This window comes from Ictalurus punctatus, chromosome 3 (genome assembly GCF_001660625.3).
Source record: "Ictalurus punctatus breed USDA103 chromosome 3, Coco_2.0, whole genome shotgun sequence".
Lineage (NCBI taxonomy): Eukaryota > Metazoa > Chordata > Actinopteri > Siluriformes > Ictaluridae > Ictalurus > Ictalurus punctatus.
This window is the reverse complement of record NC_030418.2, coordinates 12,832,364-12,847,210: the sequence shown is the minus strand read 5'-3', so window position 1 is coordinate 12,847,210 and position 14,847 is coordinate 12,832,364. Positions and strand designations below refer to the sequence as shown.

Genomic DNA, 14,847 nt, shown 5'->3' with positions numbered 1-14,847 from the left:
AACATTTTAAACTATGTGAGGCTCATATTCGAACTAGTAGAAAGAATATTAGTGTGGCATTACCCATAGCTGTGGGTTGGTGATGCTGTTTGCATCATAAAGTTTTGCACCAGGGATGAGACTGTTAAAGTATTTCTTTTAATCCACTGAAACCTGTAAAGAGAGGATGTCCTTTTGAGGGTACGTAATCCTTAATGAAAACATTGTCAATCTGTCTATCTTCAAGTCTGCACACACAGGTCACCAGTGCAGTATGGGGCAGGAGTGGAGTTGGGTTACATTCCTTCCATCAGGGCTGTGAAGCTGCCAGGCAGGTCACTCCCAGCTCAGTTCCCAACTCAAAACACTTTTTCCCCTCTCTGTCTCTTTCTCCACCCCTCCCCCCCTCCCCCGCCCCATAACCATCTCCCCGCACTCATGCGTAGCGTTGTACGACTTCACGTGTGTGTGAGTGTGTGTGTGTGTGTGTGTGTGTGTGTGTGTGTGTGTGTGAGAGAGAGAGAGAGAGAGAGAGAGAGAGAGAGAGAGAGAGAGAGAGAGAGAGAGAGAGAGAGAGAGAGTGAGTGAGTGCCTGTGTGAATGTGAGAGAACGAATGTGGTTAAATTTTGGCCCTCACAGGCAGAACCTCCACCCAGTACTGTTTGGGTCTGACTCAGAACTTCTTAGACTATTGGAAATTCCCAGAATTCCTTGGGCAGCCTGGCCACAGCGTTCTGGGGCTCTGCAGAGTTCAGCCAATCCCCATGATTCCCGTCTCTGGTGAAGAGAATTGGAGCCTCAGATAACTCTACCCAATCTCTCCCTCTCTCTCCTTCTGACAGACACACACACACACATTCTTTGCAGCGGGCACTCCATTTTTGTCACACTGAATTATTTAAAGGTCGTGGGCAATTTGTCTAATTCATCTTGAAATCCTGCTTATGTTATAGACACGTTTTCAAAATGTTTGGATTCTTGTTCCGTTTTTTTACTTCTTGCCTCCATTCCTTAACTCATCCACCTTTAACCTTACACACTGGAATAATCTCGGATTATTTACATGATAAATATACAAGAACAGTGTGTGTAGCTTTACACAGGAAATGCTCACAGGAATTCATGTGTACAAAAAAAAAACACGAATCTGTTCAATCATGCAGCAAAGTGGGATTAATTTCACATTCCAGAAGGTCAGAATCAGAATCTCACCAGATGTATAGTACATGGTAGAATGAAACTGGACTACAAATCAGTGCAAGAATATACAACACAGGAAACAACATATGACAAATACATGACGTACATTGTACCACTTACATATAATGTGATGATATAAAACGATAAATACCAAAACTAGACTGGCACATGCAGCTTGGAAGAGTGAAATATTTTGATGGTGAATAAATAAATAAGTGAGGAAAACAATAGTGCGGACGAGGCCGATGGAAGTCAGACGGGCCTGGCTGATGGCACTCCTCACATCCCACTCAGATGACACACAGGCTGCGTCACTCACAGTTAAACTGTGAACAGAGCCGGTCCATTGTGCTAGTCTCCCACCACTTTATTCTGGTTTAGTCCCTCGCCAACAATTTGTTCATGCATCACAAACGTCTATAGTTAACAGTCTTGTATTCATCTCACTGATTATTTATAGAGTGCATGCGACACTGATAATAAAGGACCATTTCACAGTGCATACGAGAAGGACATTGGTGATGTCAATAGATGGTTCATCACAGGCAAAGTAGGGATAAATACAACAAATTCAATTTTCTGTTATAGAAATGGAGCTTTGAGAAAGGACACGGTCTTCTCAGGACATTCATAATTGGTCAATTCAATCTGAGGCAAAATTATTCTACAATTAGATAATGAGTAATCTATGTGTCTTGACCATGTTTAGACTCAATATGGACCACTGGGTTATCTATAACTTACACACACATACACTCAATTGGACATTATGAAGCCCTGAGCACCCTACCTGGAATAAAAGCAATAGCAACTTTCCATCCATTTTCTGTACTGCTTATCCTACACAAGGTTGTGGGGAGCATGGACCCTATCCCAGGGTGACTCTGGGCACAAGGCGGGGACACCCTGGACGGGGTGCCAACCCATCGCAGGGCACAATCACACACATTCACACACTATGGACAATTTAGAGATGCCAATCAACCTACAGTGCATGTGTTTGGACTGGAGGAGGAAACCGGAGTACCTGGAGGAATCCCCCAAAGCACAGTTAGAACATGCAAACTCTGCGCACAGAGGGCGGAGTCAGGAATCAAATCTCCAACCCCTGAGGTGCGAGGCATAGAGGTGCATTTCAAAAAAATTTATATCATGGAAAAGTACATTTTTCCATAATTTAGTTCAAAAAGTGGAACTTTCATATATTTTAGATTCATTACTCATAAAGTGAAATATATCACACCTTTTTTTGTTTTAATCTTGATGATTATGGTTTACAGCTCACGGAAATCAAAAATCCTGTATCTCAAATATTAGAATAAAGAATTTATAATACAGAAATATCGACCTTCTGAAAAGTATATTCATTTATTTAGTTGGGGCTCGTTGTGCAGGAATTACTGCATCAATGGGACATGGCATGGAGGCAATCAGCTTGTGGAACTGCTGAGGTGTTCTGGAAGCCCAGGTTGCTTTGATATCGGCCTTCAGCTCATCTGTATTGTTGGGTCTGGTGTCTCTCATAGATTCTCTATGGGGTTCAGGTCACGTGAGTTGGCTGGCCAATCATGCACAGTAATACCAAGGTCAGCAAACCAGTTACTAGTAGTTTTGGCACTGTGGGCAGGTGCCAAGTCCTGCTGAAGGAAATCAGCATCGCCATAAAACTTGTCGGCAGATGGAAGCATGAAGTGCTCTAAAATCTGCACTGACTCTTGACTTGAGAAAACATAGTGGACCAACACCAGCAGATGACATGGCCCCCCAAATCACTGACTGTGGAAACTTCACACTGGACTTCAAGCAACTTGGATTCTGTGTCTCTCCACTCTTCCTCCAGACTCTGGGACCTTGATTTCCAAATGAAATACAAAATTTACTTTCATCTTCCCCATGATTGTGGTTGTGTGTACTGAACCAGACTAAGAGATTAAAGGCTCAGGAAACCTTTGCAGGTGTTTGGAGTTAATTAGCTGATTAGAGCTCTTCTCAGGTCAACATTTCTGTATTATACATTCTTTATTAGAATATTTTGAGATACTGGATTTTTGATTTCCATGAGCTGTAAGTCATAATCATGAAGATTAAAACAAAAAAGGCTTGGAATATTTCACTTTATGTGTAATGAATCTAGAATATATGAAAGTTCCACATTTTGAATTCAATTACGGGAAAAAATGAACTTTTCCACGATATTAAAATTTTTTGAGATGCACCTGTGTATACAATAGCAACTTTAAGACACTAAAACATAACCCTACCCATGTCCCAGGGAACATCTCCCAAATATGGCAATCTCAGATAGTAATGTGTGGAAACTTTATTTTTTTTAACATGTTGAAGAAAAGGTTCCCTTTGTTATTGGGAGAACCATTTATGTACGCTCATTATGTCCTTAATACAGTGTGTTAATCTGTTAATCTCTGTCCAAAAACAATGTAAGGATGGACACTGACACAACATGTGTATAAGATGAGCTGGAGACAAGTGACATCTATCACAAACTGGAATTGTACCATTGTATACTTTAGTGAAATAGACATAATCTAAACGTTTGCACTGAATAAGGGAGTGCCTTACACAGATAGAAGAATTTTGTGCGTGTTCTTGGTTTCTTCTGTGGTTCCACTGAGTCAGAGTCACTTTAGTCACTTCACAGAGTCACTTTAGTCACTTCACAGGGTTGAGGAACTAGTAGAGTTAGATGGATGGAGAAATTTGTGCATTTTCATTGCTGAACTATGCTACTGAAGCATGTCAGGAGAGTGAAAAAGAAAAAAATAGCACACATGTGCTTCTTTAATTGTGGCGTGTTTGAATGCAACTCCCAGAAACATTTCAAAACAGTACTGCACAAATTCTGCCCTCATAGTTAGAGCAATGTTTGTAATATTGATCTGTAATATAAATGAATAAAGCAGAAGAGGAGGTGAGTTTCTCTTACAAATGTATTTGTAAATCAAACAATCCCACATTGATTGCAGCCCCTTGTTAGGGAAACCACAGGGAAGTTTAAACGGATCAATATTTCCTGTTCCTGATGAAGTCTTATTTCCGGCAGCAACATCGGTAGATAACGTGTTATGATTAAATCTGACAAATATTGTTCTTTTGCTATTTGTTCTATTACAAAAATGAATTATTGCACATCTTTATAAGAGGTATAAGATGTTTATTTTCCTTAAAAATCTGAAGATTTGGTTAAAATGTTATTATGCATGGTATTAGTTGGACGAGGACAGTAGGTAATGAGGGGTGTGATTGCTGAATGATGTCACTGAGGGTGGTCATGGAAAAGCTCAGGTAAGCCCACCGTGTCTCTCCTCATACCTGAAACCCTCAGAGAAGACCAGCTATGGAACCTGCCAAGCCTCATCCACGGTACTCCGACATGTACTCTGAAGTCATCGTCAGCTCGAGTGCAGGTAAGAATGATTTATTAGAGTGTTTGAATGCGATTTTTAAACATGTGCTTTCAAACTTTCTCAGAAGGCTTAAACTTGAACTCAAATCCACCTCTGGTTCTAGACTGACTTCGACCCACATTGGTTTCTCTTAGTATGTATGAATATACTCCATAATACCACTGTACACTGACTGATAAATAAATGTGATGAAAGATTTCCCTTTATATGAGCGATCTTACTGTTTTTGTTATATACAGTTTATATTTACATGAATAACATGAATATATGATGCGATGGGTTTAATTTATATTTATTTATCTATTCAGCCAATTTAATATTACTGAGGTTGCTGCTGTTATTGCTTTTATATATATATACTCTGTTAGAAACAGCAATCAGAAAAATACTTAATACTTAAATTAGATTAAGTCCAGTATTGCCTGTCCCTCTACCTCCCATACTGACATTGTGAGAAGAAACCATTGCGTCCAAGTCCGGCGATTTGACAAATTATTCACTTTTTTTTTAGCTTTTGTTCACTTAATCTTGTCTCAATCCTTTGGCCTCTGGTATCTCTCTCTCTCACGATATTGAGTTTAAGCAGCAAAGCCTCCAGCCTCTTGGGTTCCTGTCCTTTTGTTAGGAAACGTTAATGCTCTTAAACCCTTTCCCCTTCTGAGAACTGCTATTTGTGAGATGCGTTTTTGCAAACCAAATTCCTCCAAAGTGCGTATGGCACTTTAATAAATCTCTTTCCATCTTGTAACCTGAGAGAAATGTGTACACATATATGATATCTTTTTTTTTCTTTCAGTAACATCTGTGACACAAAAGTTCAACTTTCCAGATTTTTCTTCTTCACTTTGTTCGATGCAGATGTTCAGAGTCCTCAGAAGAAGGACTCCTCGGGGCCTGAAAGCAGTGGGGATGTGATGGGTCGAGTTAGACTACACCCATCTCCATCTCGCAGGAGACATCGAACCACCTTCAGCCATGAACAGCTGGAGCAGCTGGAGTTAGCCTTCAGACACAACCACTACCCTGACATCTACTGCCGAGAAGAGCTGGCTCAGCAAACTAAACTCAATGAGGCCCGCATCCAGGTTAGAGGGTTTCATGTTTAACCAAATTCATTGCAATTGCGGTCACGGTGTGTGAGACCCCTTCAGAATAATTGTGTAAAATATTATATTCTGATCCCTGCTGACATAAAATAACACATGACAGGAAAACAATCAGTGGTGAAGTGGAAGGATGCGACCACCCTGAAGTCGATTATTTTCCACTAACAGCATGTCCTGAAGTGTTTTATATACTCTTACACCACAGCAAATAGCCAACACTAACAGTTTCTTTTTATTTATTAAATCCCTTTTCCCATTTTTGCCTGTACATCCTTAGTCTCGGCTTACTCCTTGTGAAAGGTAGATTTTGTTTGAAGGTCAGCTCAGTGCAAATCTCTTAATGGAGATAGTGTATTTGGGACTTATGGCTTCTCTATAAGATTGTAGCTTGGCTCTAAGTGTGTGGAGCTTTTGGTAAGTTTTGTGAAGTTTTGTGAAGTTTTGAGCCTATTTCTTTTGCATGAATATTTGCTCATGTCAGGCAACATAACTGCTAGTACTGGGTCAGGTTCAAGTACTAATTATACAACAAAGCTTTTGATATTGATAAATTTGTTTGAGATCGACTGCTTCTTGATGCTGATCCATAATGGTGCAAGCGGATGTCCCCGTTAAATTACTTTTTATCTGTTCATAGTTACATTTCATGTCGTAGACCTTCCACGAAAAAACGTTAGTTCCTGTTGTTGCTTAGATTATAGCAGCTTTAAACAGTTGTTCCCTCAACAGTTTCTTTTTCTCTCTTTTAAAGATAGAAAACAACATTCAGCGTATCATGTTACCAGAAAGAAGCCAAAAAAGCCAAAGTCCTCTGTCCTGAAAACTTCCTCATGTTGGTCACACTAGTGAGTCCTTCCAAAAAGCAAATTCAACATCTCCTAATAGAAAACTACGAGATCCAAATTATGTAAGCTGTTACTATAGAGATTATAACATATTAAAAAGATCACATGTACAGTCATGTGAAAAAAGAACTACACCCTGTGGAAATTGTTGGCTTTTGTGACATATTTGGACAAGCAAACATTTGATCATCTTTGAAACAGTGTCTATTAAAGAGGAAAATTAGCTTTTTCAATCATTTATTCAACAGAAATATCAATAGATGTGATTCTTCTGTGGGAAAAGTAAGCACACCCTTGGCCTCAGAAGCTAGCATTGCCCTCTTTAGCAGAAATAACTTCTTGTAGGCACTTTGCATAATTGTCCACCAGGCTTGCTGGAATTTTCGACCACTCTTCCATACAGTATTCTTTAAGTTGCAAGATGTTTGAGGGTTTTCTTGCATGTACTGCTCGTTTCAAATCCCCCCACAACACTTCAATGGAATTCAAATCCGGTTTTGACTAGTCCATTCCATAACTCTCCATTTCTTCTTTTTGAGCCATTCCTTGGTGGATTTGCTGATGTACTTAGGATCATTATCCTGTTGATAGGTCCACTTTCGGTTCAATTTCAAATTTCGGACAGATGGCCTCACATTATCTTCAAGCACTCTTAGATGTGATTCAGAATTCATAGTTCAATCAATGAATGCAAGCTGTCCAGTACCTGAGGCAGCGAAGTAACCTCAAACCATAACATTTCCACCACTGTGCTTCACAATTAGTATGAGGTGCTTCTCCTGAAAAGCTGTCTTTGGTCTGTGCCAAATATGTCTGCTGTTACTTTGGCCAAACAACTCTATCTTTGATTTGTCTGTCCAGAGCACATTATTCCAAAAGGCCTGCTCTTTGTCTATATGCTCATTGGCAGTTGTTTGAAATCTGCGCCTGTATTTGAAATAATTTGGAGACCTTTCTAAATCACTTGCCCGACTCATAGGCATCCACAACCTTTTTTCTGAATGCCTTACAGAACTCTTTAGATCTTGGCATGATGACACCACACACCTCAATAACAAAGGGAACACCAGACACTAGATATGAGAGGGGTAAATAATTCCCTAAGCATGTTCTAATCACTGGCACCCAATCTTCAACACCTGATTCTAATAGGTGATTCTAATGTGATAAATGTAGGGGTGTACTTACTTTTTTCTCCATGTGACTGATCTGTTTTGTTTATTCATTTAAATTGTGAAAATCACAACAAAATGTCAGTTTTATGTCATGTGATCACCTTTATTAATACGCACTGTTTCAAAGCAGATCAAATGTTTTCTTGGCCAAATATGTAAAAAAAAAAAAAAAACAAAAAAAACAATTTCCATGAGGTGTACTTATTTTGTCACATGACTTTAGTTTGAGTTGTAGCCTCTTGAAGCTGTGCTTCTGACCAAACAGGATGAAGAATTCAATGGCACTGTGGTGTAATGAAGCATAACATATAGTAGAGTTTAATGTTTGAGTATGAAAAATACTCATTTGAAATATGACAATTACCATAATCCTCTCATTGCTACTTTTAATAACTAGCAGCCTTTTCTGACAAAATCATTTTAACTTAGGTAGTACAATGACAAAAATCTGTAGCAGTTATTCATTTTTAAAAATTATATTTTGATATTCGTCACTATGCAGTGTGCGATTCATTTACCATGTTGTGTAAAGAGTATATTGCTTTTGTTCATTACATTTTCTAAATCAGTATGTTTACATGCAGAACAATAATCTGATATTAACCAGATTAAGACAATAATTTGATTTAGAAATTAGCATGTAAACACCGATTTCTGATGACCTTAAGCCGACTAAAGTCATACTCGAAGTAAACACGAATCAAATTAAGACATGTGGAGTATTCCTATTTTAGTTGCATTATCGTAGTGCATTACAAACATGTACACACCTTAATCACACTATTAACATCGTGTGGGAGTTTTCACCGCATTTTGCGCCAGGACACGTACACACACGGCAGTGCTCAACGTTTGACAGAAAACGAGAGAGCACGGCTGCATCCGAAACCATGTATTTACCTACTATATAGTAGGCGAAATACATGTATCTCAGCTACTATATAGTAGGTAAGTACGCGGTTTCAGACGCAGCCCATAGCCTCAAGCAGTTGTCTATTTGCACATATAGCATGACAAATAATTAATTGTACTTGAAGCGTTTGTAAAATTAAAAATGCAACACCCAAAACTGTATACGGTACCGTAACGAAGACCAACTGTATGTCGATACGTGAAATTCTGGAGGGAACGTTGGACGGCGTGGCATGGGGACGTAATGACGTGTGCAGTTAATCGATCTATGTTCTATAACATGTAAAACGGGAACATGAAAGGAGTATTCTAAAAGCAACTCATATAAACACCTTAATCACAATATTGTCTTACTCAGAATAAGGTCAATAATTAGATTACTACTGTCCATGTACACATAGTCAACGACTGATTTTGAATTCCCAAACTGTTTGCCTCAGGTCCCTAGTCTCTCACCCCTCCTTTCTTCCCCCCCCTCACCTCTCCAGGTTTGGTTCCAGAACCGCCGTGCCAAGCAAAGGAAACAGGAGAGGGCCACTCAGAAATCCCTGCAAGGAGGTATAATGCCAGGACATGGGGTTCTCCCAAACGGTGCACGTGGTGGTATGACAAGACAGTACCAGTGCTCTCACTCGCTACCACACATACCCAAATTTTCCTCAGTGCTGCCCTCTGCTGATTTCTCCCACCACACTGCAGCCAGCACTCAGCTGGCCTGCCCTTCAGCTCCTACAGCAGCCCAGCCTGCCAGGCAGCACGAGGACTGGTACTGCCAGCTCAGGCACATCGGAGCACCGGCCACCAGCCTGCCCCATGCCTCAGTGTTTTCCCTGACCTCTGTGCCAGCGCTGGAACCAGTCGTCCACTGGAACTAGTGTAGGCTGAAAGACCGAGGTCTAAAACCTCACACTTTGTCATTCTGTTAGTTTTTAGCTTATTTGGTTCACATTCCCTGATATTACTGCAGTTCCCTTTAGATTGATGACTTGTTTAACAGTAATGCTGGTGTGTTTGTGTGATTTGGTACACAAAGTTGTTTGTGTCTGTACATTTCCTCTCTTTAATATGAAATCAGAAAAAAATTAGAAGAAAATATTTTCACACATTTTATTACAGTTCCAAAACAGAGGTTGTCTTGAAGTTATTAATATACTTTTCTAAAACAAAAATAGTTCATTCACACTTCCTTCCCAAACCCACCTCATATTTACATTCTGACTAGTCTGGTTTAACTGGATTTAATGTTTAGATTTGTAGATAATCCTCTTACCACCTGAATATGGGTTCTTACGCAATGCTACATTTCAAATGATACACACACACACACACACACACACACACACACACACACACACACACATAACTTCAAATGTATTTCAACATCAGATGTCAAATATTTTGACAGAAATAAATTTGACTTGGCATATGGTCATTGTTGTCCATCTTCCCTGTTCACAAATAACTCAAGTAAAGCTGAGAATTTACAACAACAGTAACACATGACAAAAAACGACAGGCTTAGATTACATTCAACTTGTGTGATGGGAAGAAGGAAAAAAAATTGTGTCGTCTAGAAGAAAAAAAAAAAAGGAAGAAAAAGAGTCCCTTCATTACACTTAACTGTTTTTTTTTAACAGAGGACAGAATCCTCTAAACTTTGTTTCCCCCACACACAATGATGGGAAACACAAGGAAAACACTGCAGAGAGGAACCTTCATGTGATCAACAGCATACTAGGTAACCAGTTTAAATCACACTTACCAGACCCATCATTATTGGTAAAAGCAAGACCTGATCCTGGTATCAGCACTGTTGAGAAGTGTGATAAATATGGCCACTATGTTTGTATAATCACACACAGAGCCAAAGTAGCAGCTGGTTATCTACAGTAAAGCCGGGAAGAAAATTCTTCTAGGCTTGAAACACAAATAACACAAGAACTGGGATGTGGCAGACATTTCTTATGTCAGTTTCTCATACCAAAGTCATGTATTAAAAATCATGGCCTGTATAAATGATTTCATTCAAAGTTAGTAAGCTTGACAATTATCCATCAGTGCTAGATGAAGAGGTTCTCTCAGTAAGGAAAGGAAGTTATTATATCACATTTCAACTCCAGCCATTGCTTTGCATTCGAACGTTGCTTTAAAACACCGCAGCAATAATAAAGGGGGACATTTCTTCACAGCAGATGTATTTGGCAGGTTCGTTCTGACACGAGTGGAGAATTCAGGCAATATTTGGTTTCTTTAGGACATCTCGCATCATAATACAATCCATCTAACTTCTTCCTACAGTGTATTCTGATGGGATAAACGTACGTTCAGTAGATCCTCGCTGCTCAGATTCAATCCTGGAGGGAGATGACAGTCATATCATTGAATTAGAAGTGCTTTAGGAGCTCAATAAAATGTGTTGAAATAGCAAAAAGTCTATTTCTGTGAGCAGCCACTCAGTTCGAGGAACACTGTAGCTTTGCTGTGTACGTGTAATGCATACACGTGGATCGCTGATACCGTTCAATTAGAGGTAATCAGAGCTCACAGTAAGGCAACACACACACACACACACACACACACACACACACACACACACACACACACACACACACACCTAAATACCCCACCACCACTCACACACACACCGCTCACACCTCCCTCGTTACTGGAGAGACTTCGCAAACTCAGCGTAGTCGATGTAGCCATCGTTGTTTTTGTCATCATCCCGAAGGACTTGATCGATAATACTGATGAGCTCCTGCTCTTTCATTGGTGTGCTGTTTTCACCTTTCTCCTAGAAAACAGGAAGACGTGACAGCAGTGATGAATCATGTTTAAAAGCTGAGACTATTTGCCAGACATTTATATTTGTGTGTGTGTGTGTGTGTGTGTGTGTGTGTGTGTGGAGCAAGACAGTCATCCACTGGTTTGCAAGTATAAGCCAATACTAACAAAACAAAACTTTTAAATAATAATAAAAGCTGCTATTAATAAATCACTAAAAAAAAAATAAATATTCACTAATATTCGATGATATTCCTTGTAAACAAAAAATAAATAAATAAATAAATAAAAAAGTTTGACTTATTAAATATAAAGAAATGACCATATTTATGAACAGTAATTTGTCTAGCTGGTTTGTATGACAGTGACTATGTTTACATGGACAGCAATAATCTAATTATTGACCTTATTCTGAATAAGACAATTGAAGCTGTGAGCTGTGTCTGAAACTGCAGACTTACATACTATATAGGTGCTGAAAAACATGTACTATATAGTAGGCAAGTATGCGGTTTCGGACGCAGCCGTGCTCTCTTGTTTACCGTCAAACGGTTGAGTACTGCCGTGTGTGCCCTGTCACAAAATGTGGTGAAAACTCCCACACAACGTTAATGATGTGATTAAGCTGTGTACATGTCTATAATTCACTTCCATAATGCAACTAAAATAGGAATACTCCACATGTCTTAATTGTATTTGTGTTTACTTCGAGTATGACTTTAGTCGGATTAAGGTCATCAATAATCACTGTTTACATGGAAGTTTCTTAATCAGTGTATTGTCGTAATCTGGTTAATATTGGTTTATTGTTGTCCATGTAAACGTTCTAATAGCATGTAGCTAAATCTTATACTCCCCATTAGGATTAGCTAAATGCAAACAGCAGTAAACTCAGGGAGCTTTAAACCACCCACCTCCTTGTGTACATGTGTAATGGCAGTGGCAAGCTCGAGCCCATCCAGCAGGTTGTTACCGTCATAGTCATGCATTTTGAAATAGTGAAGCTGCAGTTCTTGAGGGGTCATGTCCGACTCTGGCTTGTCGATCACCCCATCTAAATGCTCCATGATGTGGCTAAAGGAGAGAACAGAAGGCATAAGTTAATAAAAAGGTGTCTGTTCAGCACAACTAAGTAAATGTGCTTTTATTTTTACACTGTGTCCCATGTGTGTACAGTTACTCCCTAAGCGTTAAAAGCATTAGCACAAAATGTGTATTATTACACAATTGTTGAAGAGGAACTGTTTTACATTACATTCTCAATGCCTCAGCAAAGATTAGGGCAGCTGCCAAGCTGCATTTTTAGTTGACAGTTTGTTTGTTTTGCAGCAAGGTCATTTTGGAAAGGTATCAAAGTTCGGGTTTTACACAAATATAACCAAGACCCGACATTTCATGAGCGATCTCAATCACCTTTGATTATTCAGCATCATTCTCTTATGGAAGGTCTTTTACTAAACACGTTTTATGTTTTAAAAAAAAAAAAACGTATAAAAGAATGTTTGAAAAGAAAACAGTAAGTAGTCGCATGTTTGAGAAGACAAAGTGTAGAGAGCCTATTAACAACCAGATGTGTCGCATAACAGGCCACTGATTGAAAGTGAGAAAAAGTATATAAAGAAGTAGTTATTCATTTATGCCCAGGGTTCCTGGGAAGATGAAGCAGGAATACACCCTGAATGGGACATCAGTGCATCAGTGCACACATTCACAAATTCGTACATCCAGGCAATTTAGTGCATTGTATGTTTTTGGGAGGTGGGAGAGAACCCCAGAACCCAGAAGAAACCCAAATGGTTTCATGTACAAAACTCCATGCAGACAGTAACTTGAGCTCAGGTTTGAACCAGGGGCCATGGAACTGTGAGGCAGCAACGCTACCCACTGTGCCACCTGGTAATAAGTTATACATATTTTTATTCATTATTAGAATTACCTCTGTACCTCTTCCCTGCCAAAAAACTGTCCCACATTTGCATATGTATTTTAATACAACCATACACATTGTGCAACCACCCCCCCCCCTTCAAAAAAAAAATTAATAAACACAAAAAACTTCATGAAAGCTCAAAGCAGAACGTTGCATGTTGTCTATTGTCACAAACATGTCCAAGTATCATGGTGTTCTACTTTGCCAAAACGTTCAGCCCTAACGAACCCATTTCAGTACTATTAAAGTGAAGACTTCACACCTAAGCATAGCAGCTTTGAGGTTAAACTCACTCTTTGTCCTGTACCATGTTCTTGTCCAAGCGGGTGATGGGAGGATGTGGGTCTCCTGAAACCTGACCATGATGTTCTTCATGCGAGTGAACACAAAGCAAACAGCAGGACAGCAGCAGCAGCAGGCAGCACCATAGCTGCCCCTTTGTATACCCCATAATGAAGATGATGATGTCCTGCTAAAAGAAAACTGGACATCAATATCCCAATATCTCCATCTTCCCAAGCTTGAAATAAAAGTCATTATGTAGCTACATGTTTGTAACAGGTTATGGGATTTAACAATTCACAACAATGATGTATCATTAGATTTTAAGACCACACTTAAGAGCAAATCCAGATGTTTAAAGCCTTTCTGCTTGAGGGTTGCTTAGTTTTGGACAGCTTGCATAGCAAAGATTTGTTTAAAGAAAGCAGGGTACGGTGAAAATAACCACGAAACGCGTTAACAGATGTTAACATGCATGTGCCCGAGAAACTCAAAGAAACAGTGGCACAAATTAGTCAATTAACGACAGAACAGTCACAGTATCCGTCAATAATTCCCTCAATAACGACTTTAGCTCCGTTTACTGTGTTAAGGAAATGTGTGCTTCATCCTCGTAATAAGATCGCGATTCCGTCTCTCTCACCTGTTTCTGAAGTTCGAGTCCGTTTGTAAATATTTGCAGATTATTACACCAAAGTAACCAGTAAGACTCAATGCCGAACTGACTGCGCATTTATAGTCCGCTTCGCTTGCCGTAGTTCCCTTTCACCTTCTGGACACGACAGCTAATTCTAATTGGATGCTAAAAACGCGTCATTCTTGGGTATGAGGAAACTCTCTGATGTTTCTTCTAATCCCAAAACTCCCGCCTTCTTTCACTATGATTGGCCAGTAGTTTGTACGTGGAGATGAACCAATTGGACAATCAACTCGTCGAAGTAATATTGGCCAATTGGAGGCTTAGGAATCACTACGACTGTTCGATTCATGGTTTTGTGAATCGCTGGAGTAAATTTAAAGAGTCGACTCCATTCAATAATGTTGTCGATACTAGGAAACAACACCAGAGAAGAAGCCTTTATTTTGTCACGTGTAATAGCAGGTGTAGATGGAGTCGACGGTATCGTCTGTGCGTAAAATCAACTACAACGTTTTGGAGTCGACTCATTCACTATTACCTGAAATCTAGGAGTCGACTCCATGACTCG

At 39.5% G+C, this 14,847-nt stretch overlaps 2 protein-coding genes across 7 annotated transcripts; one reads left to right on the top strand and one right to left on the bottom strand.

The window, feature by feature from the left end:
- Window positions 1–3,297: 3,297 nt before the first annotated feature.
- On the top strand, window positions 3,298–10,006 carry prop1 (PROP paired-like homeobox 1). The gene is made up of 3 exons (XM_017463925.3): window positions 3,298–4,605; window positions 5,464–5,690; window positions 9,132–10,006. Exons 1-3 carry the CDS (start codon window positions 4,536–4,538, stop codon window positions 9,516–9,518), a joined length of 684 nt encoding a protein of 227 aa, XP_017319414.1. The 5' UTR covers window positions 3,298–4,535; the 3' UTR covers window positions 9,519–10,006.
- Window positions 9,737–14,440, bottom strand: mcfd2 (multiple coagulation factor deficiency 2, ER cargo receptor complex subunit). Of its 6 annotated transcripts, none has more exons than XM_017463926.3 (5): window positions 14,283–14,440; window positions 13,651–13,829; window positions 12,342–12,501; window positions 11,281–11,437; window positions 9,737–10,997 (listed from the first exon to the last, which is right to left on the bottom strand). In XM_017463926.3, the coding sequence occupies exons 1-4, from the start codon at window positions 14,370–14,372 to the stop codon at window positions 11,306–11,308; spliced, it is 561 nt and encodes a 186-aa protein (XP_017319415.1). In that variant the 5' UTR covers window positions 14,373–14,440; the 3' UTR covers window positions 9,737–10,997; window positions 11,281–11,305. The 6 variants fall into 6 exon arrangements, with proteins under 6 accessions (XP_017319415.1, XP_017319416.1, XP_053535575.1 ...); XM_017463927.3 differs by having other exon boundaries at window positions 11,298–11,437; XM_053679600.1 differs by having other exon boundaries at window positions 9,737–10,999; window positions 11,304–11,437.
- Between the last annotated feature and the right edge of the window lie 407 nt (window positions 14,441–14,847).